This window comes from Gymnodraco acuticeps, unplaced genomic scaffold (genome assembly GCF_902827175.1).
Source record: "Gymnodraco acuticeps unplaced genomic scaffold, fGymAcu1.1, whole genome shotgun sequence".
Lineage (NCBI taxonomy): Eukaryota > Metazoa > Chordata > Actinopteri > Perciformes > Bathydraconidae > Gymnodraco > Gymnodraco acuticeps.
In genome coordinates, this window is record NW_022991415.1 from 19,933 (window position 1) to 47,044 (window position 27,112).

Sequence of the window (27,112 nt, forward strand, 5' to 3'; positions counted from 1 at the left end):
AGACAACACTCGATGTGTTCTGGGATTACATGAGGACCAATGATCTGCCACTTCTGCTCTTCACACAGTCTGTTTGACTGCGTACAACCAAACTCCGCTCAAACTTGATTTGGTCAACTCTAAACAAACAACAGACTAACCCTAACCCTGAACCAATGATGGAAAGTAACTAAGTACGTTTACTCAAGTACTGTACTTAAAGGTCCCATGTCATGGCCATTTCTACTGATCATAATTCCATTGTTGAGGTCTACTAGAATAGATTTACATTGTTCAATGTTCCAAACTCACATTGGTTTCTCACACAGCATCTCTTAGTATGTGTATTCACTCTGTCCTACACGGCTTGTTGGAGCTCCTGCCCCCCCCCCCTCCCTATGAGCCCACTGTGCTCTGATTGGTCAGCTCGCCCACTGTGTTCTGATGAGTCCACCACCGTTACAGCGGAACATCAGTGATTATGTGTTACAATGGCGTTAGCAACCAGAACATGACACCAGTAATGACAAACAGATGAGAATGCTGCGTGAGGTCTGGGTGCCGTGTTGGCGGGACGTTGCGCCTCCGCTGCGAGGCTCCACTAGCACCCTCAGCGCGTCACAGTTGTGTGTGTGTGTGTGTGTGTGTGTGTGTGTGTGTGTGTGTGTGTGTGTGTGTGTGTGTGTGTGTGTGTGTGTGTGTGTGTGTGTGTGTGTGTGTGTGTGTGTGTGTGTGTGTGTGTGTGTGTGTGTGTGTGTGTGTGTGTGTGTGTGTGTGTGTGTGTGTGTGTGTGTGTGTGTGTGTGTGTGTGTGTGTGTGTGTGTGTGTGTGTGTGTGTGTGTGTGTGTGTGTGTGTGTGTGTGTGTGTGTGTGTGTGTGTGTGTGTGTGTGTGTGTGTGTGTGTGTGTGTGTGTGTGTGTGTGTGTGTGTGTGTGTGTGTGTGTGTGTGTGTGTGGCTCCACGGAGGTCCATTGGGTATGGTCATGTCACTGTACCCAGGAAGAGAAAGAGAAATCTCCAATGAGGCGTTCTGGGGCAGCACAGACAGGTCTTCTCTGTGTTAGAGTTTTACTCCCTACAGGGTGTACTTTGAGGGTTTTTGACTCTGCAGACCGTTTACATGCAGAACAACCTTCATAACACACAAGGGGACGGGTAATAACCGGAAAAACATGACATGGGACCTTTAAGAACTTTTTTGACATGTTTTACTTCAGTATTTACATTTAAGGTTACTTTTTACTTCTACTCCACTACATTTCAGAGGTGAATATTGTACTTTGTACTACACTACATTCCTATTAAATGAGTAGATACTTTGTACATATAAAAAGATATGATACAGCATATGTTATAATGTAGTACTATTCTATTCTATCTAAATTTGGTCAATTTTGACAAACTACACCACTAAATTGCTCTCACAAGTATGAAAACAGAATACATTTAAAAACATAATAACAAATATACTTTGAAATATACTCTGCATAACGAGTACTAACTTTGTTTACATTTTGATTGTACTACTTTTGTACTTTTACTTAAAGAGCCTGTGACACGAGTTTCCCCCATCATCCAAACACATCAATTTGAGTAAATATTGTCCCCTTGAAAACCGTTATTGAACTGATTTTGGATATTTGTACTTTGATAACCATTAATCTGCCCTTCAATGTTGACCATTTCCTGGATCTTCTCGGGGATTCTTCAAGTCCCGCCAAATTACGTGTGACGTCATTGCGGGCACAGCGCTCCAGCTGCACCGTTCAGGATCCCAGCATCTGCATGTAAACGCACGATGGTGCACACAGCAGCAAGCTCAGACAGCGATGACAGTTTAATGTTGAACGTGTCTGAGAGCTCATATGAGGCTGAAGGATCGCTTTATGTTGTATCTATTAGAAGTTTAGGAATTAGGTGCGTCAATATGGGCGATCATACAGTCATGTAGCTAGTGGTGGACTGGGACTAAAAATCATCCCGGGACTCTCGACCGGCCCACTTCGGTACCGCTAGTAAGTTGTCAACGAGGGGAGTGGGGATGTCAGGGGCGGCGGGTGCTGTAGATAGTAAATGTAAATATTTGTGTCACTGCATCCTGGTAAAATACAAATATAATGCAATGTGTGTGTCTTTGACATTAGCGCTGCTAGCCACCTGTGCCCTGTACTACGAAGCCAGTTCAACAGACCCTGGATATGTTTGAGTAACAAACTAACTAACAACAACAAACTAACAAACGAGATCTCGCTAAGCGGTCCTACGACGCTGGTTATCAACTCGGTAAATCAAGCCAGGGTTTCTCTCACCAGCTGAGAGCGCGTTCACATCTAAGACACGAGTGGATCTGACTTTAATTACATTTGACTCGAGTGTTTCGTCAACATAATGTGTTGCTTAAAATAATACTTCTGCATACAGTATGTGACACTGTAAGTGTTGCAAGGCCAGACACGGCAGATAAGGAAATATATGATATATTATGATATTATATGATCGATGATCTGATTGATGATGTAATATGAATGATAAGTGCGACACGTCGACGTCTTCTCTGCATAGGCCTACGGCAGTTTAAACTGTATTTCCTTTATCCTGTAATATGACTTGAGAGATTTAAACTCCGCACACTGAGTTGATCTCTTTTCTATAGACGCCGGAGGCGGGCAGCGTCAGGTAAAAAAAGTTATTTAGTCTTCCCAAACCTGAGCCTCACGCGCCGCCTATGGGGGATGTGCTAGTGACTTATCCGACCGGCCCACTTCGGTACCGGCCCATCGGGATTCGTCCCGATGGCCAGTCCGCGACTGCACCCAGCCCACGTAAACTGTCAACGGGGGGAGCCTCGCTGCGGGGAAACGGTGGACCTAGTGTCCCGATCGGAGTGGGAATAATAATAATAATAATAATCCGTGCATTTTATCCATTAATTTCCCCAACATTGTGGTAAAAAAACCACACGTTTAATCCATGTTGGTGTACAACTTCAAAAAGCATCGGTTTGTTTTCTCATCAGGAAATGCAGACCGGCACAAGCAAACGATTTTTAATCATCATCCTCACGATCATTTAATCTATCATATGTTCGCCGAATTGACATGAAAGCACTAATACATGTAGTTTCATCCACTTGAGTTTACAACTACAAAAATAATCGATTTGTTTTTATATCACATCCCACGGGAGGAAATTCAGCAGCTCTCACTACCGATTTGTAATCCTAATTTAATCATCATCTTCACCACGATCATGTATGTTTATGTTCGCCGAATTGACATGAAAGCACTGACAAATATGAATATACTGTAGTCAACTTCATTAAAACGTTATTAACGTGCCTAAACTCAGTAATTCACCATTTCTACGCATGACAACACAGTAGGCTTGTTTGAGACAAGCAAGACCTGCGCAGTTGCGATCAACGTCTTGCTAGTGCGTTGCATGATGGTTAGTCATTTTGTCCGACTTGCTCTGGAGGCTCGCCTACATGAGACTTTGAAATTTCGCGGGACAAAGACGCCCGCAGCCTTGAGAGCGAGGCGAGGCGAGTTGGCGCAGTTGCTCTCCACGGGCTGCGGAAGCGAAATGCTTGATGGGAAACGGCTCGCTGTATCTCGAGCTGAGCGCTCATTGGTGGTTTTTACCACGTGCTGCTGATGAAACTCTCCAATTGGCTGGCAAAAGTTTGTTGTTGTTTTGTGTCAGTTTTATGTCGCCACATCCATTCCCATTTTTCATCATTGTTCCACAATGTTTATCATCATGAAATTAATATCTATATATTTTATACTATACTTGCACTGCTTACCGTTTTCATACTTTATATATCTTAGCATATTCATACACACTGTTCATACTGCTCTCAGGCTGCTGTGTATATCTAGTGTATTCATACCCCTCACTGTTTATTCATCATTCAATTCATTCTATATTTTATTCTGTAGATTGTGTACATTACTTTTCACTTTACTGCTGGTTGCACCTGGTTAGAAGCTAAACTGCATTTCGTTGTCTCAGTACCTGTAATATGTGCAACAACAATAAAGTTGAATCTAATCTTGAGCAGGAACAAATGTATTTACTTAGTACATATCTGACATTAACGATTAAACACATGTGTGCATTCTTTATAAATGCAAACCGAGGCAAGCCGACTCCGGAGGTGGCGGTATGCACCTTAAAGTTGTTTGCAATCCGCCAAAAAACCGAGAGAAGAAGAAGAAGACGAAGCCGACTCCGAGCATGGACTCCGAGCTGTCCGACTTCAGGCGAGTTTTTTGAGACCTCCCCCGGCTGCGATCGGCTATTCTCGTCTACTTTCGAGGCGAGCCGGTGTCAGTACCAGATATGTTCGGCCTACCAGATATGTTCGGGTGTATTTCCGTCGCATCCGTCATCCGTCATATCCGTCATATACTCACCTCCCTCTGCTCCCCAGCGCTATGCTGCCACACACCGGCCGTCTGCGGAACTGCAGCCGGAGGAACTCGGTACAGCTTGTTATGTGTGTGTACTTAATTATTTACAATTAAAAAATATATATATATTCTGCGTTACTTTAGCCAACACTTTTATAATATATAAGCCTGATCATGTCGTTGAAAGCAAGTACAGATGTTCTCCCTTTTCCACAGTTCTGTGTGAACTTCATCTAAGGCAGATGCTTTGCTTCTGCACCAGTTTAGCAGAAGTCTGTTTTATAAGACTGGTTTTGTTGCAGTCTGTTCATGCTATGTGTTTCTTGCGTAAGACTATATACACACGGAACACATGTATTACAGGGCTGTACCCAGTGTGCTTCATAAAACATTTTTTAAGCTTATTTTTTTAAATTAAGCCGTTTCCATGTTATAACAGCATCTCGTTAAATCAATATCGGAAACAATAATTGTCTTTTTGTGGTTATTTAAATGTAATTTATGGTGCTATTAGAGTGCTTATAGACTGACCCGTTAATACAGATGCCCCCCCCCCCCCTTTGTGTGCGGTGAGCTGGAGAGAAGGCAGTCTATTTATTTTGGTGGAAAAAAAACCCCTAACATATATGGATTGAATCAGAATATTGTGTTGGATCAAAACATATTGTACATTTTGAGAATTCTTACATCTATTACAATACATTTTGAGCTTTGGACAATGTTTGGATCAAACGAGCCAGAAACAACCTTAAGCAGCCACCACTGGAATATTATTGCAGTAATATTATAATACTAGTAGCCTTATATTAGTGTAGCCTAATATTGATCGACAAATATTTAGAAATAAATCTGGTTCTGCCTGCCTGCCTCATCGCACTCTGCCCTGCTGCATTACCATGTATAGTATTTACATTCATAATGATCCTTTTTTGTTGCAGAGCTTTAGAGGCTTTAAGAGACGAACTGTCAATGATGCCAACTTGGCGACCTACAAACTAGATATAGCAATCTTGGAGCTATTGCGTCTAGCTACTTTCATTGGAAAGAGTCTCTAATTTTTTGTATGTATATATTTAATATATCCATCCCAAGCTTACCTACCCAACTGAATGAATTCACACATTCAAGTAAATAGAAAGACAGCACAGCATTCAAGTGTTTATTGAGAATTTGAACTTCAACGTTAATGGAAAAAGCTCCAAACTTTTCTCTACAGCCCTTAGTATCAAGAAATCCTTCTAGTTCCTTTTACATGTGGATAGGAAAACAGCACAGATTGTTCAGAATATATGAGGAAGCCATCAGGGAAGCAGCATGACCCAAGGCAGGACTGCAGAGACAGGTTCAGCCACGACCCGAAGTCCACGACCCGAAGTCCACGACGGGCAGCGTCCGGGAAAACCAAACTTGAAGGTAAGATATCAAATGATGATCTTCATTAATTGCAGTGACAATTTAGTCTATTCTGACATTTGTTTGTGTGAGTTAATCTTTACCTATGATATCTGGTTGCAGAAGGGACTGCAATAGCCTGGATGTTGGTCATCAGAGTAGATGCCCTGCAATTCTCCTCTTTTACCTTTCCCAACATATCCTATGAATAGAAAAAGAAAATATTGTAATTGAATCACACTAGGACCACAACACACTAAATATGTAATGACACATAAACATTATTATCCAGAATAAGAAGTCTACCTGGTTTGCAGTTTTTGTAAGGCTCCAAGCATCCACGGCAGGTGTCAATGGTGTACATGACGTTGAAATCCTGCTTGTATGAAGCAGAGAACAAACTCCATGTAGCAACACCTGTGTAAAACAAGCATTTCAATAGAGCCATTAAAAATATGCATAGACACCACAGCTGTCGTATACTGCTGCACCTTCACTGAATCACTTACTCTCAAGCCAGCGAAAGTGGGCCCCTCTTCTGAAAGACACAGTGGACATTGTGTCTCTGAAGGTGGTACACACTAGAGTGAGTGATGAGTACGCTTTGTCACCTTCCTGGAGAACCACTTCCATCAGAAGGTCCGAGAGAAGACAGTTTGGCAGCTGTGAAGTATTGGTCAGACTAGATCAAACATATTTAACAACACATTGACTAGACTGTTGCCAGCACAATCGAAATACCAAGATTCTTTGGGCTTCAGGTAGCAAAAATACACATTTTTAATATTAATGTTGAATATATCACACACATTTTTCTTATGTTTTGTTATTCTTCTCCTTGAGGTAAAAAACAGCTATCAATAAAGTTAAAAAAAGCAGTGAGACATAATAGTTGGAAATTCTGCCGTGATCATAGGTCGTTTTTTAAACAAAAAACAGTTACTGCTTCACTGAAAATATATTACCTCCAATATGAAGCACATGTCGGACTTTTGAAACTGGACCTTTGAAGGAAAATATAAGGTGTGGGTCATGTGATTGTTTAATTACATGTGTATACAATTATCAATATTGATATGTATGCATGTGTTAAATAATCTGGATTGTTACATTTCTTTATCACAAACAGGAGTGTGCCTATTGACCTCATGTTCTGTCTTTTGCTTCTTTGAGACCCTGTACACTGGCTCCAGTGCCCCTTTGAGCAGCTCTTCGGCCTCATTGGTCCAGTAAGAAAACCTCTGTCCGTGGCTATAAAAATCACATAATATCAGGATGAAAATGTAAATCAGTGTCAAAGAAACTGTTGTCTATAAAGTAACATTTAAAATGTGATTTACCCTTCAATCTGGTACCGTTCCATGAGCATAATGCACCACCATTTCCGGATCTGTGCTATGTCCCGCTAAAAGAAAATGTAACAATAATAAAGTTGAAAATGAATGGAACCTCATCATTTGTCTACTCAATGTTAGCCCCCTCTTCCCCCTGAAATACTAACTCAGAGGATAAATACTGACCTCGGTAAACCAAAGTGGAGCATCTGTGCTGAAGTTCAGTGCATACTGTGAAAGGATAAAGATCTGTTAAGTTATGAGTTTCAAAAACTAACAAAACCCCTTAAAAAAAAGTGTCAAGGGAGGAATTTACCATCAGTATGAAGACACCACAGTCATTGCCCGTGGTTTGGTGAGGCAAACCCTGTAAGAATTTGGAATATAACAGTGATGTTCATGGTCAAATGGAAAATAAAGACATGTGAAAGCAGGTGTATGAGATGGTGGAGAAATGTACCTTGACGTCTCTGCCGAACTTTACTGTCCACTGACCTGGAGCAATGCGGTGCGCTAGGTCACTGTCAAAAGAAATGATAAGACATGGGAATTGATTTGGTGAAGGAACGCTATACTCAATATAATTCATGTTTTTGGATTTCCTTACATTGAACTATTGCATGCCTTAAAAGAGGAAAGTTATGAAAGCCACTGAACGGGGCTAAAATAAAACAAACAAAAATACGTTTACCAGCCTCTGAACAAAGCTGAACTTGAAAAACAACCTTTGAACAAGGCTTATAACAAAATGAACATTATAATTCATAGCATCCTGTTGCAGACTCTTTTTCTTTTGGTTCCACTAAGGACACTCCAGACTTTGTGGAAATGGAGATATATTATAAATGAATTTGATCAGATTCAGACCCCTGGTCTACAAGATGGTTACTGCAGTATTAGAATACTATAAACTATTTAGAACTCCCATACAAGCCACAGAACGGTAAGGGGGTAATCATGTTACAAAAACCTAAATATGTCCTTGTAGGAATTGTCCCCAAAGCCATCTGGCTTAAGAGGGTCGAGCAAATATAACTCTCTCTTTGCTGGCTTGATCACCTGTCAACCATTGACAAAATAGCTGAAATTAGACATAATCAAACACCAGAAGAAAACCACACAGCACAACTTATGTTCATTTTGTACATGCTGGTGAGATTATTTGGAACAGACTCATGCAAAGCAAATAGTGATCTGCCTTTCCTTGCTGCCGACTCCAGGCAGGGATGAAAACCATGTCCTTGGTGGCCAATTGGTCAGCCTAGTATTTTAAACAAGGGATTTTAAGTTGCTGTATATCAATTTCAAGAAACATAGGTCTCAAGCAACAGGAACTTACTGGAAAACTGGCCAACGCGTCAGCTGTTTTGGACTTCCAGGTAGGAACCACATACATATCCACGATGTATATATCTTTGCCCTATATTGATAGTTTTTCAAAAAAAATGAAATCTTCATAGAAGTATGTTCAACAACAAGAGACAACCACACTTCACGAGATTGGAGTTTCACCACTAAACAGCTATTTAGAAAATATGTGTTATTCAAAAGAAAAAAGCAGGCCAATGATGTCTGTTGAAAACCGTACATGTCTTTGGGTGGCTTCTTGTACCATCTTCAGGCACGTGTTTCCAATCTGAAACAGTAACAACAGTAAGTTACCTGTGCCATTTATTTGAGACAAGATGAAGTTGGGAGGAAAGCTCAAGTATACCTACATTTGACTCCATGCACTGAGGAAGACCCAGGCTCCAAAAGTCCTCTCTGGTCAGGCACACATCACCCTCCTTCACAATGACCTCTGCTCCAGGCCTATTGTGGTCTAGCACATAGCTGAGCTGCAAATAACAGATTGCAAAACATACTTCAAGCCAATAGAAAACATAGAAAAATTCAAATCAAATCACTGTGCATGAAGTAAACATATATCTACCAGCTTGTCTTGAATCGGATGTAGATCCTTTGCGTATTTCGCACCAGAGAGGGCATACTGGTGGTCAGCAACAGACCCCTCCGAATCCAACTTCGGTTCAGCTGTTATTAGATAGACAAAAAATAAACAGTATTATTGAAGTACCACACATGAAGTATACCTAAAATGTGTCCTTGTATTGATAATCAAAATACCTCTCAACATAGGCCTGATAAAGGGCTTCAGCTGAGACACATTCACACTCTGTCTCAGCTGAGCTCCTGTTGAGCTCAACAGGGTTGCCACACCCTTGTTGGTGATTGAGGAAACCACATAAGGGCCAAACCAGTTGCACTCCAGTTTTCCACCTTTTCGGCCCTCCTTCCTCTTATTCGCTCTTAGGACCTCATCTCCAACGTTAATCAGGAAAGATTTCACATTCTTTCCCTTGCGTTTTTCAAAAGAGATTTTCTGTCTCTGTTGTGCTATTTGGATGTTCTGGTAAATCTGAGAAAGATATGTAACAGTTATCATTTACAGTCCTTAACATACGCTTGCATTTTTTAGGAGTTATTATGTTTTAAATATTGCCATTTTATTCTCACCTTCGAGTGCAAATCTGCAATGGTTGCAGCCTTTGCCTCAAGCTGCTGTTCTGCCTCATCAGCAGGCACCAAAACAGAGGTATCATCCCTGTCATTGACTGTAGCATTTATAACACCCGGGACGCGAGGGTGCCTCCCAAACTGGGCAAAATAGGGCGTGCACTTGGTTGACCTCTGAAAGCATAAAAATTCCTTTTAGTATCTCTGTTGAGTATTGTTTCCATCTGCATTTGTTACAACATTGTACCTGCTTTGAGGTGTTAATGCTTGCCACAATGCCCCTCAGATGTAAATCCCAGTCATTCTGGTCCTCTCCACAGTACTTTGCAAGTGCTTTTTTTATGTTTTGGTTTGTACGCTCATCTTGGCCATTGCACTGGGGATGGTACGCTGAAGTGATGCAGTGTTTTACACCCAGTGCATCAAAAACACCACGGTTGACCTGCAGATGGTTTAGTGTACACCAATTACCAAATTACCTGAAAAATCGTATTACATTGTTACACATAACACATACACTGTATTAGATAGATTATTGTACCTCATTGACAAATTCCCGTCCTTGGTCGGTAATGATCTTCTCGACAAGACCGAAATCGAGAAGAATATTTACAATCTTTTTTGAGACCTCAACAGCTGTTTTGTGGTAGAGCGTTTTTGCTACCACCCACTTTGTGAACAGATCAGTCGCTGTTAGAATGTATCTGCAATATAAAATGCAGAATGTTGTAAATACATACAGAATCACTGTAAATGATTTCCTTTCTTTTGAAACCAGATTATTCACGTTTAGAACCTTTAAAGGAGGTTACACATGCTTCAGCCCATCATGATAGTACCTTTTGCCCTTAGCAGTGGAGGGAAGTGGGCCAATGAGATCCACACCAAGGACAGTCCATGCCTCGGGAACATGAATGGGATGCAGTACGGGTGCAACCGTTTTAATGACCTCGTGTTGCTGGCAGCGGGGACACTCATCAACCTTAGCAAATATCATACATTTTCAATCAGCAAAACAAAAAACTTTAGGTATAAAAATGATAGAACAGAGAAAACTTTCAGAGGAGACAGAATTAAACTGTTAAAGTTCTGAAATATGTTTTCTCTGCTCTGATGGAGCTCAAACTGTCTCACTCTGTTTCAATGTACACATACAACACATTTCTGTAGATCAATAATCAGTCAGTCAGTCAAAATCTCCCACCCATTTCTTCACGTCCTCCCGCATAGTGGACCAGTGGTACGTTGCCAAAACCTTCTCGGTGGTGCGCCTTCTCCCTACATGACCTCCGGAACCCAGGTTATCATGGCACTCCTTCAGGACATTGATAATTTGGTCCTTGGTGCACACAACCATCCTCTCATTGTCCTTGTATGTGTAGTACAAATCTCCAGCTGGCACAACAGGAACAACAAAACAATCATTTAGACATGTGTAGAGATGACATTATGACTAAAAGCTGTTCAAGAAATCCAGTGGCAAATGTGGTTTAGACATAACTACAGTAATGTAAAGTGTGTATAAAAAGAAAAAGGAGAAACAAGCTGTGGAGTCCTTGCGATTTACTGAAAAATGTTGGAATTGCAATATGATAAACCATTAGAGGTATGATCACTTTTGCACCAAAAAACACCATTAGATAAATAGATAGATAGATATATACTTTATTGATCCCTATAAGTAAAGGGATGTGATGATGTCACATGTACAGGGGGTTTATACCTCATAATAAAAACGTATGTTCGTGACTTAACCATGGTCTTATTCTGTTACTTACCTTTGATCAGGTATTGTTTGGATGCCCTCCGAATTAACGCCTTCCTTTTATCATGCTTTTCAGCGGCGATGGTGAGATTGTGGTAACCACCATTGAGCACGTACTGCTTTATCTCAGCATAAAAGCTCTCCATTTCTGTCATGAAAGTTAAAATGGTCGCGGTAATTATGGGGAAGCGGAGGGATCTAGATCGTTCACACATAACAAGCTGTACCGAGTTCCTCCGGCTGCAGTTCCGCAGACGGCCGGTGTGTGGCAGCAGAGCGCTGGGAGCAGAGGGAGGTGAGTATATGACGGATATGACGGATGACGGATGCGACGGAAATACACCCGAACATATCTGGTAGGCCGAACATATCTGGTACTGACACCGCAACGCGTCTCAAACAAGCCTACTACGTTGGAAACGCATTAGGCACACCCTCATGGGGGCACACGCATGTGATTGGCTTAAAATTAAGCAGACATCTGATTGGCCGAAGACAGTCGCCTCTTAAAAAAAGTAGGCTTGTTTGAGACGCGTTGCGGCTCGCCTCGAAAGTAGACGAGAATAGCCGATCGCAGCCAGGGGAGGTCTCAAAAAGCTCGCCTGAAGTCGGACAGCTCGGAGTCGGCTTCGTCTTCTTCTTCTTCTTCTTCGCCTTCTTCTTCTTCTCTCGGTTATTTGGCGGATTGCAAACAACTTTAAGGTGCATACCGCCACCTCCGGAGTCGGCTTGACTCGGTTTGCATTTATAAAGAATGCACACATGTGTTTAATCGTTAATGTCAGATATGTACTAAGTAAATACATTTGTTCCTGCTCAAGATTAGATTCAACTTTATTGTTATTGCACATATTACAGGTACTGAGACAACGAAATGCAGTTTAGCTTCCAACCAGGAGTGCAACAAGCAGTAAAGTGAAAAGTAATGTACACAATCTACAGAATAAAATATAGAATGAATTGAATGATGAATAAACAGTGAGGGGTATGAATACACTAGATATACACAGCAGCCTGAGAGCAGTATGAACAGTGTGTATGAATATGCTAAGATATATAACGTATGAAAACGGTAAGCAGTGCAAGTATAGTATAACATATATGGATATTAATTTCATGATGATAAATATTGTGGAACAATGATGAAAAATGGGAATGGATGTGGCGACGTAAAACTGACACAAAACAACAACAACATTTTGCCAGCCAATTGGAGAGTTTCATCACCAGCACGTGGTAAAAACCACCAATGAGCGCTCAGCTCGAGATACAGCGAGTCGTTTCCCATCAAGCATTTCGCTTCCCCAGCCCGTGGAGAGCAACTGCGCCGCCTCGCCGCGCCTCGCTCTCAAGGCTGCGGGCGTCTTTGTCCCGCGAGATTTCAACGTCTCATGTAGGCGAGCCTCCAGAGCAAGTCGGACAAAATGACTAACCATCATGCAACGCACTAGCAAGACGTTGATCGCAACTGCGCAGGTCTCGCTTGTCTCAAACAAGCCTACTGTGTGTGTGTGAATCTAGCTGCGTGACCTGCGTCAGGGGAGTCTCAAAAATCCACACACAAATGCAGAGAGATCCACACACAAATGCAGAGAGATTCACACACAGAAAGCGTTTTTTATATAAATGTAACAACACTCAAATGTGTTTTTGATGTAACTATTTGTGTGTGGATCAGAAATATATTTGTGAAACTTTTTTACATTTATAAAATGATAAGTTTGTGTGTGTGCATTGAAAAATATGTGTGTGGACGGAGACATTTATATATAAATCTGGAATTACATTCGTGTATCCTTTTGTGTGCCTTTATTTATTTTTGAGACTGAACTGACCCCATAGCTATGCGCCGTCATCCGAGCTAAACATCAAGAATTGGTCAAAATCTGCAGCTTGAGGAGGGAGAGGAGTGCTTAGGGACCGTCTACAAACTGCAACGGGGTTTTGCGAGATATCGCAAAAGTATTGCGAGATCTGGCAAAACTTTTTTTTTTGTTTTGTTCAAATAATCTTTTTTTCTTCTCCATGTCCCCTAGGGGGCTCTGTACAATTCAAACGGGATCGAAAGATAATCTTTCTCTCTCCATTGACTTCAATACATACTTTTTTCGAAATAAGGTCCCATGGAGGTCCACCGGAAGGGGAGGAACTTCGCAACTCTATAGAAATATGAACAGGAATGTAGTTAATTTATAAACATAATGAGAAGTCATAAATATATAAACTTATTTACAGAAATATGGTTTCTGTAGCTGAAAGTAGGCTGAATGATACTTTACGAATTGACAAAAACATGAATAGAAAAATATTTATGTTTTAAAATCTAATATCATGTTAAATAGCCTCTTGGAGGTGTATACAAAAACGTACAGGAAGTCGGCCATTTTGAATTTCGCCCTCCATACTTCAGAGATCTTCTAGGGATTTGATCCGATCGACTCCAAATTCGGCGGGTAGCGTCTCAAGACATGGGGGATGAAAATGTATCAAAATCGTAATTTTTCACTGCACGGTGTAGTCGTTATGCGGAGCCCATTTTCACGTCCGCTCGATGCTAGGCAATCCCTCGCCATGGAACACGATGATGTCATAACTCCAACTGACCAGTAGCGTGGCGTGGGGAAAAATGTAGGGGAAGCCCATTTTTTGGGTCGGGGGGCGGTCAATAACGTAACCATATGAGTGATTACAGCGCCCGGTATCGTTTGACACACATTTGTATCACACAGATGCAGGACTTGCACACGCCTGTTATCTAACCGACAGGTCCGCACGCACTCTCCAGCTGAAACTCTCTTCTTATTAATTTAAGCATTTTACTTATTAATGTAGGCAGACAATCACACAATCTATGTGATTTTTGGATTTACCGTGCCTCTCAATTGCCCGTGACAGGTTGGCAAGGTCGATGAATCCTGAAGTTGCCCAAGGATTGTTCAGGGAGCACGAATCCTTGTCAAAAAGAAGACATGGCCAGCCAAATAGACGCTGAAGTTTAGCGCTTCCAGTTAGCCACTCTGTGCGGACATAATTGTCCTCATTGAACGTCCGATTCTCTCCCTTTTTCCTCTGTGTACACACAGCTCGAGTGCGGGCATTGGCCTGTCATCTGATTTAATTTTCAGTTGCTGCTGTAGCGGAAGTTTAGTAAAGTTATGTTTGATTAAGTACGCCAAATCTCCACCCTCCATAATGCTTCATTTGCTTGATAATTTCTAACGGCGGTGATGACAGTTACAGTATTAAAACTGATGTTGATGTGATTTGATTGGATGGCAGTGTCCAATCAAATCGCCAGCCGCCAGCCGCCCCTGAAGGGAAGCTAGAGGCGGCTGGCTTCCCTTGGCATGGCCCTGACCAATCACAGGTTGGCAGGGGCATCACGTGGGCCTCATCTGATTGGTCAATCCCTCCATTTTTTTTCACCAAAGGAAGCCAGATTCGGCTGGCCTCCTCTCGCAACAGAGAGTGCAATCTACTGTTTCACCATAACATCTAGAGGGGCGCTGTTTCACTCTTTGTAAAGTACTCAATGAGAATGGGGGAGAGACGGCCGGCAGCAACACACAGCAAAGGAGAATTATCGAAACAAAACAAAGTGTTTTTATTTATTTATTTAAATTATAACTACAATCCGAAAAAACAGGGGAAGCCTGGCTTCCCTTGGCCTCCGGGAGAAAACGCCACTGCAACTGACATAGTCAGAAAGCCGCCAAACGTCACATGATGGTTAACACTGCGGCCCTGAACAGCTCTACGCCAAATCTAAAGTTTCATCATATGCCGTTTCCATGGAAACGCAGACCTCGCCATAAAACACAATGTGGTCGTAACTCTTAGGAAAATTGTCCAAATGGCACCAGACTTCAGATGATGGCTAATGGTCTGGCCCTCAACATGTCTATATGACAATTGTGAGATTTGTTAAAACGCTGTTGCCATGACAACATGTTACTCGCCATGAAACACGATAACGCTGTCACTCCTATATGAAAATTGTCAAAAAGTGCTTAAACTTCACTTTTGTGCTAACGGTCCAACACTTCACATGTTTGATAACGATGCAGCCCTCATGATATCTAAGCTTATTATGGGGTATCATCATATAGCGTTGCCATGGCGACATATCACTTGTCATTAAACAAGATTTTTATGTTACTGCTGTAACTCCTGTAGACATTGTCTGATCGGCCCTAAACTGCCCACGTTTGCCAACGGGCGAGTCCTCGAGACACCTAGGTGACGTGTCGACGTGCGGACAACAGCCAACCTGCACGGATCGTCGAAGACCCGCTCATCGCTGCTCACAGTTTTAATTTAATTAAAATTAGTTTTTGTCCTGTCCTTTTGTTGTCTTGTTCCTTCCTGTTTTATTTTTGAAAAGTAATCCTCCCTCTCATTTCAGGTCGCTGTGCTCCCCGCCCCTGTGTGTCTCCTGCATTTTTGATTGTCTACCTCGCCCTGATTGTTTCCACCTGTGCCCCCTTACCTTGTGTGTATATATTGTCCTAGTCCCCCCCCTGTCCTGTGCCAGTGTATCCATTAAAAACAACAGAGCCCCTCTCCATCCCAACACCTTTCATCTAATATACAATCCTGATTCCATTAGCTTTATTATCTTGTTTTGCCTAACTGCCAACATTAGTAATACACACTAGCACTTTCATCTAAACATACAGTAGAGGAAGGAGCATTAGCAATATTACTTTCGGTGGTGGCAAAGGCAATATTAGTATTAGCAGTTTATACATTTACTTTTCACACACACACACACACACACACACACACACACACACACACACACACACACACACACACACACACACACACACACACACACACACACACACACACACCAACATCAGATCAACACAACAGCTCTTGTTCTGTGTCAAAGCTTATGTTCATTGTTCTGTTTACTGGTGGTCTTCTTTATGTGTCCTGTTTATGTTCTGTCCAACTGGATTTGATTTAGTTAAAAACAGTGTTATTATTATACCATTTATATGTTTTTCCTTTCATATTTATGTAAAAACAAACATTTCTCAATACCACTATTCATAAATAGGCTTCTGTTTGTTAAAGTGTCAAAATATCATGTGGTGCGACCTTTATATATACAGTCTATGGGTGCGACCAAATATTTATTTTACTGCAATACATTTGAAGAAATATATCTTATTTCTCTTGATGAAATATGAATCACTGATATATATGCTATAATAATAAGTGAATTGTATTTATTTAAACATATTTCTCAGATTTATGAGATTTAAAGGAAACATTTGAAACGATACATTGAAATTATTAAACAGAAATTTTAGATCACTTCAACAAAATAGAAATGCACATTTACTTACCTTTTTAACACTAAGATTACTGGCAACTTAATGTTAAAGATATGTTAAAGTTAAAGATATTAAGATGCAGTTTATTTTTATTGAAAATAATGAGCTGAAACATCAACATGGAAAAAACATTAGAAAATGTAAACACTTCAACATAAATGTATGTGTCAACAACATTCTTTATGTCGGGAAACTTTCAATACATACTTATTTTCTATATTTTCAAATTGGCCTGATGAAATCCCTGAAAAGTCATGGACCCATATAATCAAGCAAGCAGAGATTGAAATCTTCCGAGAAATGACAGAACGTCAGGAAGGGAGAGCTGCCTTATATTATGGGTTGTTGTGTTTATATAAGACAGATTTTAAACTGTAGGGACCTTCAGGGCAACGCGGCACCTTGCTCTGTGTGAACACCTCTGCTCGGTAGATAAGGCTTATCTGTCTATGTGTTGTAATGCAGCTCTCTGCAAACACTGGAGATTTGTAATCCAGCACAGTAAAGAGCAGCAGGAGAGAATGGGAGAAACTGAGGAGAGGAGCGACAGAGGCACGGAGGAAAGTCCGGAAAGGTCAGTGGCTGTTCATGAAAAGTCAGTAAAAATACTTAAGAGGATACTATCAAATATCTTCTTGAATGCTACGTGTGATTTCATAGGAAGGTGTGTGATCAGTTGTTGTTGTTGTGTTGCTGCAGGATGATGCCGTACCACCAAGCTCTGCCAGCAGAACCACAGAGCAAGCTTTACCTGGGCTGTCTGAACAAACCTCAGCTGATCCTGATCTCTGTGGCTGCTGGACTCGTCCCCCTGATCATAATCATTACTGTCACAGCTGTGCTCGCCACAAAGTCAGGTACAAACAGCAGTTTGGCCAGGATTCATAAGATCTGATACTGCCATTTAGTCAGAAAAACATGTCTGAGTCACAAAAGCCCAGACGTGTTGCTTATCAACGTGTACAAGCATTAGACACAATCATTCCTAATGTAGTCATGTAGTAGTGAGAGTAATAATGTGCTGTGTGTCTGACCCAGTCCTGGTTGTTTGTAAGAAGATTCTCCAGAATATTCCTAATCATCTCACACTTCCTTCAGTACTGATCACATCTTATTTAAATACGTATAGTGAAGTAATGTGTTGTATTTACTTACAATCACTTATGAGACATGTAATTGTTTCCTTACTGTGGCAGCATAATGCATTCCATTGAGAATATACATATTATTGTTTTTCTGAATATTTATTTAATAATTCTTATTGTAATTGTTTTATTAGGAAAGATTACATATTGGCTGTGGTTTTACTGAATGTATATGCCGCAAAGTCCCAAGAGGACTTGTCATTTACTCTATAATGATTTGGTAACTTTCAATGACAAGCAGCTATAAAACAAGATAAAAACACAACATTAACATAGAAGCAAACAAACAGAATAATACATTTTGTGAGAGATAACAAATACTTAAAAGATTTAAGTTGTGGATCATAGTCTGATAAAGTGTCTAATAATCTTGTCAATTCAGAAAAACATTGTTTTCTCAAGTGAATGCATCACCCTTCCTTATCTTGAAGGTTTTTCTCATTAACTGTGTCTGTAAATCCTTATAGGAAACAACTGCTGGGAAATGCAACGGTCTATTGTAGCAGTATTAGAATGAGACTGAATTATGACAGCAGAGAGGGGCCATATCTGTGTTCAAACTGTATGACTTTATATTGTGTGGAGGATGATGTAGTGAGGACCCAAACTCAAACAGCAGCTGTGTGCTCAGAATGACTTTATAATGCCATAAAGCTTTATTTGATTATGACGGTCAAAGTTATTTTGATATACAGGCTGTGAACATTAATGACATAATGCACCAAACTTATATTTATAGCCTTATTTATATTAGATTGATATACCAGGAATCAGATTCATTTATTCACATATAGAATTTTACAGCAAATGGACAGTGTAGACAAAAGTTAAAAAGTAACATTAAATGGAGAGGCAAGCTGACGTTAATACAGAAAATAAAATAAGTACACATCCACGGAACAAAAATAAAAAATGAAGGGAACATATGAGGTAACAACAGGTGATAACATTAATAGTATGTAATAATTAAAAAAGTGTTTATAGCGCACAGTCATCTCTACAACAGCAGTGTAATCGAGTGGCAGCCAGTAATACCAACATATAACGCAGAGGTGGCAGCAAGTTATATCAAAACATAAATAAATTGAGGTGAGGGTCTGACAAAAGATGCTATTGGCTGGTAATCAGAAATGTAGCATCCACAGTCGTATAACTTGACCCCTGCTTGGAGCTCAAGGCCAGGACATCTTGGCCTCTGATCTGCAGTTCGGAAGTCATTTTTAATTCAATTGGATGAAATTTGACAAAGGGACAAAAGTAAGAACTGAAGTGCTCTCTGGATAGACAAAGTTCAATTACTTAAGACCCTCCCCCACTCACCTAAAACAACATTAAGCAAAAAGAAGGGATACATAACCCCCCTTTTCTCCTCTTTGTATAAATGATGTTAAGTTTAAGGGCCTGTGTTTGTCTTTATATCCAATCAGATTCCTCTACTGCTCTTCGCTTGTTTTCTACTGGTGGAGACATGCTGGACTTCCTGGTTCAGTCAGGTGATATCAGCTCACCTGACGGCTTGATGGCTACCTGGTACCACAGAGCTAACAGCAAGAAGGACATGAACAAAGCCCTCACAAGTAAACTCACACACTCAGTTTTTTCAGTGCATACAGTACCATACACTGGCCCATCCACACGGCGGCGTGCATTGAAGCTTCAACGCTTCTGCCCGTTCACTTTGAATGGGGTGACGTCACGCTTTGCCGAACTGCATTGTGGTCGCGTTGCTCGCTTCAAAAGTTGAGCAATGTTCAACTTTTGAAGCTTCGACAGAAGCGTCAGCCAATCAAATCATATGCCAGTACAAGCTCTAGCCAATCAAACCACGTGCTTGTGTGTCAGGGGCGGGAGATTCAGGTGATTAGTTGTTGGTCGAGTTTCAGACACGCCAGCCGGCAAGCTTCAACGCACGCTGCCGTGTGGACGCTGCGTTAGCCTACAGGACAAGATATGGATTATATTTGTAATCAATTAGTATCGGCTAATCCTGTTTGTGTCAGGCAGCAAATTTGACTACCTTGTGACTGACAGGTGGTTACCAAGGTGATGTATGGTTTGGGTGTGAGTTGGACCGAACACATTGGCCAAAAGAAATCCTAGAACCCATGGACTATTGTTTGACAACAATAAAGCTTTTTATTAGTTCAAAATTAGCTTGTCCATTATTGAAATGTTATCTCTTGTCTCTACACCATTTATGCATTTCAATTTGCTAATCCGACTACAAACAATCCAAAAGGAAGTCTTGTTTCTTATCATTGAAACCCCAAAATATTGGCCCTTGCCCCCTGAGGCTAAATTAACTTCAGACAGATAGCCAACGGAAGGAAGACTGTTACATAGCAACATAATGCTCAATTTAACACATGATTTGTCTACACTGTCCCCTCCTCTCGTCCTATCAGGTGATGCTATGATCCTGGAGGCTGATATCACTCTGGAGGGTTATGGAACAGCCAATGAGAATCCAATCCCCATCATGGCCCACCCTCCTGACATCTATAGTGACAACACTCTGGACCAATGGATGGATGCAGTGCTTGCCTCTAGAAAAGGTACTCAGTAGAACACATGGGCCTTTACAGTATGTGTCCATCCCACAGGTGTTAATGCTCTGTGTCCCTGCAGGCATGAAGTTGGATTTTAAGACTCTGAGATCAGTGGGTTTGTCATTGGACCTGCTCAGTCAAAAGTCAAAGAACAGTAGCAGAGGAATCAACCGGCCCGTATGGGTGAATGCAGACATCCTCCTGGGTCCCAACGCACCAGCCTTCCTGCCTATAGTCAATGGAACCAGGTGAACAAGCTGATTTGATGTTGTCTGTCCGTCAGTCTTTGCTGTTCAGAGCTTGTATTGTACATGTATTTCACACATTATTGCTACATTTGATATACTCACTAACAAAGATATCTTTCGATTTTCATAAGCGATCTGGGGAGATGTGGAATATGCCACAGCAAATAATAGGATGATTATAGAATTTTAAGAAAAAGGTACAAGTGACATACAACATTAACTGCAACATTTTTTATAAAACTGGGGTAGACAACCTATTTTTGGCATCATTGGGCAAATTGTGACGAAAACAGAATATTGTTATTCAAGTGATCTGAGAGTAAATCAGAGCTCTGCCCCTCCCGTTGGCTCGGTTTCAGGCTTTATCCTCTAATTTCAACAATCTTTATAGATCCATCTTTTTCAGATATGTTTTTATGGATTTTCTCAATGTTGGTATTGTATAATGCTTATAGCACTTCAATGGTGTAAGACGTACAGTATAGGCTACATTCTGTACTTTGTAATAATGGTGATATTGTCAGGGTTTAGCAAGAAGTTGGACCCGGGTGCAGTTCCAATGAGATGGCAAAAAAGCTGATAACAATAAAAACCAACGCCAAACCGACATAGAAGAAGAAGATTCAACTTATTGTCATTACGTAGTACAGGTATTATGTAACAAAACGGTTTCTCTGCATTTGACCCATCCTAGTGTTAGGAGCAGTGGGCTGCCATTATGTACGGCGCCCGGGGAGCAGTGTGGTGCCTTGCTCAGGGACACTTCGGTGGCACTTGGTCTTTCCGGGACTTGAACTGGTGACCTTCCAGTTGACAAGCCAAGTCCCTATGGACTTCGCCACCACCGCCATAGGGAAGATAACACTAAATACACACAAGACTAATCACAAGACAAGACACAGCTGGGGAGGGGTGAGACACAGGGGCAGCAGGTGGACACAGTGAGACAATCAAACAGGAGGGAAAACACAGGAAGTAAGACAGGACAAGATACAAGGAGAAAATACATGTCAAAATAAAAAAGGAAACTATAAACACAAAAACCAATATCTTGACAGATATATAACGTTTTTGATTGATCGAATATGCTATATGCTAGGTTATTTATTAAAAGGTTATTAAATAAAGTCGTTTTTCTCCTCTCCTTCCATCATTCTTTTCCAGTTTTCTGCAGTTGGTTCAGGAAAAGTTTCCTAATGTGACGTTGTCTCCTGGATGGAAGGTATTACATGTTCTCAACCTACATTAAAAATCATGGTGTACTTGTTTATGACTTCATAGGCTTTTGAGAGGAGCCATTGATGGCAGTCAGCTGGTCAGGTGGACCGTGGATTGGTCAGTTGGTCAGTGGGTCCAGATAATAAGTAGAGCTATGGTTTAGCACTGTGGTCATGTAACCCCCAGTTTCCACCGGGTCCGTCTGCGCCGCGCTGCGCCGCGTCACGGCTGCGCCGTGGTTTTGGTCCGACCTCCTCTAGCGCCATAACCCACCGGACGCGTCCCAGAAGCGTTTCCGAAGCGTAGCGTCGTGCGTGCAGGCTCGCAGTTTTGTTATTGATTTGGGCATCCTGGACATTTGTACTTCTACAAGAAAGTAAGTAGGCTACGTAGTTAAATGTTTTATTTTGTGTAATATGTAGTTGTTACATTCCACTCCACAAACTGCAGCGACTAAAAACTTTCTGATGTTGTCCTAGTGTCACGATCTGTCTGTATTGTATTTTGTCTTGTCTTTTTCTGTCTTTCGTTTTATTTTGAAAGGTCTTCACCTCCTGTCTTGCCTGTTTCTGTCTGCGTTGTGTCTTGTTTAAATCTGTCTGTGGTTCCCTGTCGTTAGTTTCCCTGGTGTGTCTAATTTACCCGATTGTGTTCACCAGGTGTCCCTGTGTTTTCTCCTCCCTCCTCACCTGTGTCTTGTTTGTGTGATTAGTCTTGTGTGTATTTAAGTTCTGGTTTTTCTCTCTGTCTTTGTCGGTTCGTCTTGTTTCATGACTAGTTATTCGGTGAGTATTCTGTCTTTGTTTATCTGCGCCTAGCCTTGAAATAAAGGAGTTTTTCAGTTTATATCTGCATTTGGGTCCTGCCTGCTTCACACACCGTAACATTACGAACCGACCAACGATATGGGCCCAGCAGATCCGTTTGAGCAGGAACTAGTGGATTATACCTTTTCTTTGTCTGACTGCGCTCATCGATGGATAGGAGCGGTCAGGGTTCAGCAGCGAGATGCTGCTCTGGCAGATGCAGTCCACCTTACGCTGAGGAATCAAGATTTGGTAAAATTCTTACCGGCCTGGCTTTTGGATTACCTCACGGTTTGTTTTCCCGATCCTGATAGACCCAGGTCTCCAGATTCCCTTTTTGATACCACACGCATCGGTGTGGTCCGTCTGGCGTCAGCCCCTGCTTCTCACCCAGTGTTTGCTACAGTCCAGGAGCCATTCGCTGGTACTCGTCTGGCTTTTGGAGGTCCACGGAGCCTCCAAACGGCTCCTAAGAGGAGTCGCAAGGCCAGGTTAGCAGCACGAGCCCAAAAGGCCATGGTTCCAGAACCAGTTCAGCCCCCAGCAGCCATGGTTACAGCCCCAGTACAGGCCCCAGCAGCCATGGTTTCAGCCCCAGTTCTGGCCCCAGCAGCCATGGTTCCAGACCCAGTTCTGGCCCCAACAGTCATGGTTCCGGCCCCAGTTCTGGCCCAAGCAGCCATGATTCCAGACCCAGTTCTGGCCCCAGCAGCCATGGTTCCAGACCTAGTTCTGGCCCCAGCAGCCATGGTCCCAGACTCAGTTCTGGCCCCAGCAGCCATGGTTCCAGACTCAGCTCTGGCCCCAGCTGCCATAGTCACTTATCAAGTACCAACTCTAGTCCCATCTCAAGTCCCTTCTCTAGTCCCTTCTCTAGTCCCTACTCAATTCCTTTCTCAAGTCCTTTCTCAAGTCCCTCCTCTAGTCACTTCCCTAGTCCCTTCTCCAGTCCCCCCTTTAGTCACCTCTCTAGTCCCTCCTCTAGTCCCTTCTCTAGTCCCTTCTCTCGTCCCACCTCTAGTCCCACCTCGAGTCACTTCTCCAGTTCCCTCTCAAGTCTCCTCTCGAGCTACCTCTCGAGTCCCATCTCGAGAGCCCTCTCAAGTCTCCGTTCAAGTTCCCTCTCAAGATCCCTCTCAAGTCATCTCTCGAGTCTCCTCTCGAGTCTCCTCTTGAGTTCCCTCTCGAGTCCCCTCTCCAGTCACCTCTTGAGTTCTCTCTCGAGTCCCCTCTCAAATCACCTCTCGAGTTACCTCTCGAGTTCCCTCTCAAGCCCTCTCTCGAGTTCCCACTCAAGTCCCTACTCAAGTCCCTACTCAAGTACCGTTGGAGGTTCCGCTGGGGGTCCTGCCAACCCTTTGTACTGTCCCGTTGGAGGTCCCGCCGTCTACTCTCCTGCCGGGGGTCCTGCCAGCTCCTTGTCCTGTCTCGTTGGAGGCCCCGCCGACTACTCTCCTGCCGGGGGTCCTGCCAACCCTATGTCCTGTCCCGTTGGAGGTCCCGCCGTCTACTCTCCTGCCGGGGGTCCTGCCAACCCTTTGTCCTGTCTCGTTGGAGGTCCCGCCGTCTACTCTCCTGCTGGGGGTCTTGCCACCCCTGTGTCCTGTCCCATTGGAGGTTCCGCTGGGGATCCTGCCAGCTCCTTGTCCTGTCCCGTTGGGGGTCCCCCGACTACTCTCCTGCCGGGGGTCCTGCCAACCCTATGTCCTGTCCCGTTGGAGGTCCCGCCGTCTACTCTCCTGCCGGGGGTCCTGCCAACCCTTTGTCCTGTCTCGTTGGAGGTCCCGCCGTCTACTCTCCTGCCGGGGGTCCTGCCAATCCTATGTCCTGTGCCGTTGGAGGCCCCGCCGACTACTCTCCTGCCGGGGGTCCTGCCAACCCTGTGTCCTGTCCCATTGGAGGTTCCGCTGGGGATCCTGCCAGCTCCTTGTCCTGTCCCGTTGGGGGTCCCCCGACTACTCTCCTGCCGGGGGTCCTGCCAACCCTATGTCCTGTCCCGTTGGGGGTCCCGCCGACTACTCTCATGCCGGGGGTCCTGCCAACCCTTTGTCCTGTCTCGTTGGAGGTCCCGCCGTCTACTCTCCTGCCGGGGGTCCTGCCAATCCTATGTCCTGTGCCGTTGGAGGCCCCGCCGACTACTCTCCTGCCGGGGGTCCTGCCAATCCTATATCCTGTGCCGTTGGAGGCCCCGCCGACTACTCTCCTGCCGGGGGTCCTGCCAATCCTATGTCCTGTGCCGTTGGAGGCCCCGCCGACTACTCTCCTGCCGGGGGTCCTGCCGACCCTGTGTCCTGTGCCGTTGGAGGCCCCACCGACTACTCTCCTGCCGGGGGTCCTGCCACCCCTGTGTCCTGTCCCGTTGGAGGCCCCGCCGACTACTCTTCTGCCGGGGGTCCTGCCAACCCTTTGTCCTGTCTCGTTGGAGGTCCCACCGTCTACTCTCCTGCCGGGGGTCCTGCCAATCCTATGTCCTGTCCCGTTGGAGGTCCCGCCGTCTACTCTCCTGCCGGGGGTCCTGCCAACCCTTTGTCCTGTCTCGTTGGAGGTCCGCCGTCTACTCTCCTGCCGGGGGTCCTGCCAATCCTATGTCCTGTGCCGTTGGAGGCCCCGCCGACTACTCTCCTGCCGGGGGTCCTGCCAACCCTGTGTCCTGTCCCATTGGAGGTTCCGCTGGGGATCCTACCAGCTCCTTGTCCTGTCCCGTTGGGGGTCCCCCGACTACTCTCCTGCCGGGGGTCCTGCCAACCCTATGTCCTGTCCCGTTGTGGGTCCCGCCGACTACTCTCATGCCGGGGGTCCTGCCAACCCTTTGTCCTGTCTCGTTGGAGGTCCCGCCGTCTACTCTCCTGCCGGGGGTCCTGCCAATCCTATGTCCTGTGCCGTTGGAGGCCCCGCCGACTACTCTCCTGCCGGGGGTCCTGCCAATCCTATGTCCTGTGCCATTGGAGGCCCCGCCGACTACTCTCCTGCCGGGGGTCCTGCCGACCCTGTGTCCTGTGCCGTTGGAGGCCCCGCCGACTACTCTCCTGCCGGGGGTCCTGCCACCCCTGTGTCCTGTCCCGTTGGAGGCTCCGCCGACTACTCTCCTGCCGGGGGTCCTGCCAACCCTTTGTCCTGTCTCGTTGGAGGTCCCACCGTCTACTCTCCTGCCGGGGGTCCTGCCAATCCTATGTCCTGTGCCGTTGGAGGCCCCGTCGACTACTCTCCTGCCGGGGGTCCTGCCAACCCTGTGTCCTGTCCCATTGGAGGCCCCGCCGACTACTCTCCTGCCGGCGGTCCTGCCAACCCTTTGTCCTGTCTCGTTGGAGGTCCCGCCGTCTACTCTCCTGCCGGGGGTCCTGCCAATCCTATGTCCTGTGCCGTTGGAGGCCCCGCCGACTACTCTCCTGCCGGGGGTCCTGCCAACCCTGTGTCCTGTCCCATTGGAGGCCCCGCCGACTACTCTCCTGCCGGCGGTCCTGCCAACCCTTTGTCCTGTCTCGTTGGAGGTCCCGCCGTCTACTCTCCTGCCGGGGGTCCGGCCAATCCTATGTCCTGTGCCGTTGGAGGCCCCGCCGACTACTCTCCTGCCGGGGGTCCTGCCAACCCCATGTCCTGTTTCGTTGGAGGCCTCGACATCACATGTCTCGCTGGGGGTCCTGCCAACTCCTGGTCCTCTTCCGTGGGGGATCCTGCCGAAGCCTGTCCCACCGGCTCCGGTTCCTGTCTGGCCGACACCGGGTCCTGCCCGGCCTCCGGAGCTGTCCCGTCAGCGCTTTCCTGCCCGGCCTCCGGAGCTGTCTGGTCTTCGCCCTCATGCTCGGCCGCCCGAGTCCCCCACCTTAGACTCTGCCTTGCCCTCAGGCCGTCCGCCCGAATCCCCCTTATTGAACTCTGCCTCGCCCCCAGGCCGTCCGCCCGAATCCCCCTTTTTGAAATCTGCCTTGCCCCCGGGCCGTCCGCCCGAATTACCCTTTTTGAACTCTGCCTTGCCCCCGGGCTGTCCGCCCGAGATCCCTTCCTGGTCCTCTGCTGTGCCCCTGGGCGGTCAGCTCAGTCCCGTCCTCCTGACCCCTCCACCCAACCTGGTAGCCTAGTGATACGTACGCATACGTACGCACGCCGCCGTGTGTAGGGGCCGTAACAGCCCGTCTACACTACAGGCATAAAAAAATCTTGAAGCTGGGCGTGTCTGAAGCTTGGCGATTTTTTGCGAGCAACGCGACCAACAACCAATCACATTAATCTCCCGCCCCCGACATACAAGCAATAGCAATGTTAAAACGAAGTAAACTGGATATAAAATCCCCAAACAGGCGAAAACCTACCAGTTTCACCCACTGTCTCTGCCACCTCCCTCCATGCCTGGTTCCTCCGGTTTGTATCCCGGTAAATAGTTCTGGTCGGAAAGAAC

General features: G+C 44.5%; 1 protein-coding gene across 4 annotated transcripts in view; it reads left to right on the forward strand.

Moving 5' to 3' along the window:
• The first annotated feature begins 1,940 nt into the window (after positions 1–1,940).
• Positions 1,941–27,112, forward strand: part of fam151a (family with sequence similarity 151 member A) — a 41,295-nt gene continuing 16,123 nt past the window's right edge. For 2 of the 4 annotated variants that reach the window (XM_034195798.1, XM_034195797.1), the window contains exons 1-6: positions 15,120–17,327; positions 17,453–17,610; positions 19,326–19,475; positions 20,304–20,453; positions 20,527–20,695; positions 21,860–21,917. In XM_034195798.1, coding sequence (XP_034051689.1) covers positions 17,203–17,327; positions 17,453–17,610; positions 19,326–19,475; positions 20,304–20,453; positions 20,527–20,695; positions 21,860–21,917 — 810 coding nt within the window. In that variant the 5' untranslated portion in view covers positions 15,120–17,202. Of the gene's footprint in view, positions 1,995–15,119; positions 17,328–17,452; positions 17,611–19,325; positions 19,476–20,303; positions 20,454–20,526; positions 20,696–21,859; positions 21,918–27,112 lie in introns of those variants that run through there. The other 2 variants (XM_034195799.1, XM_034195800.1) reach the window with 2 other exon arrangements.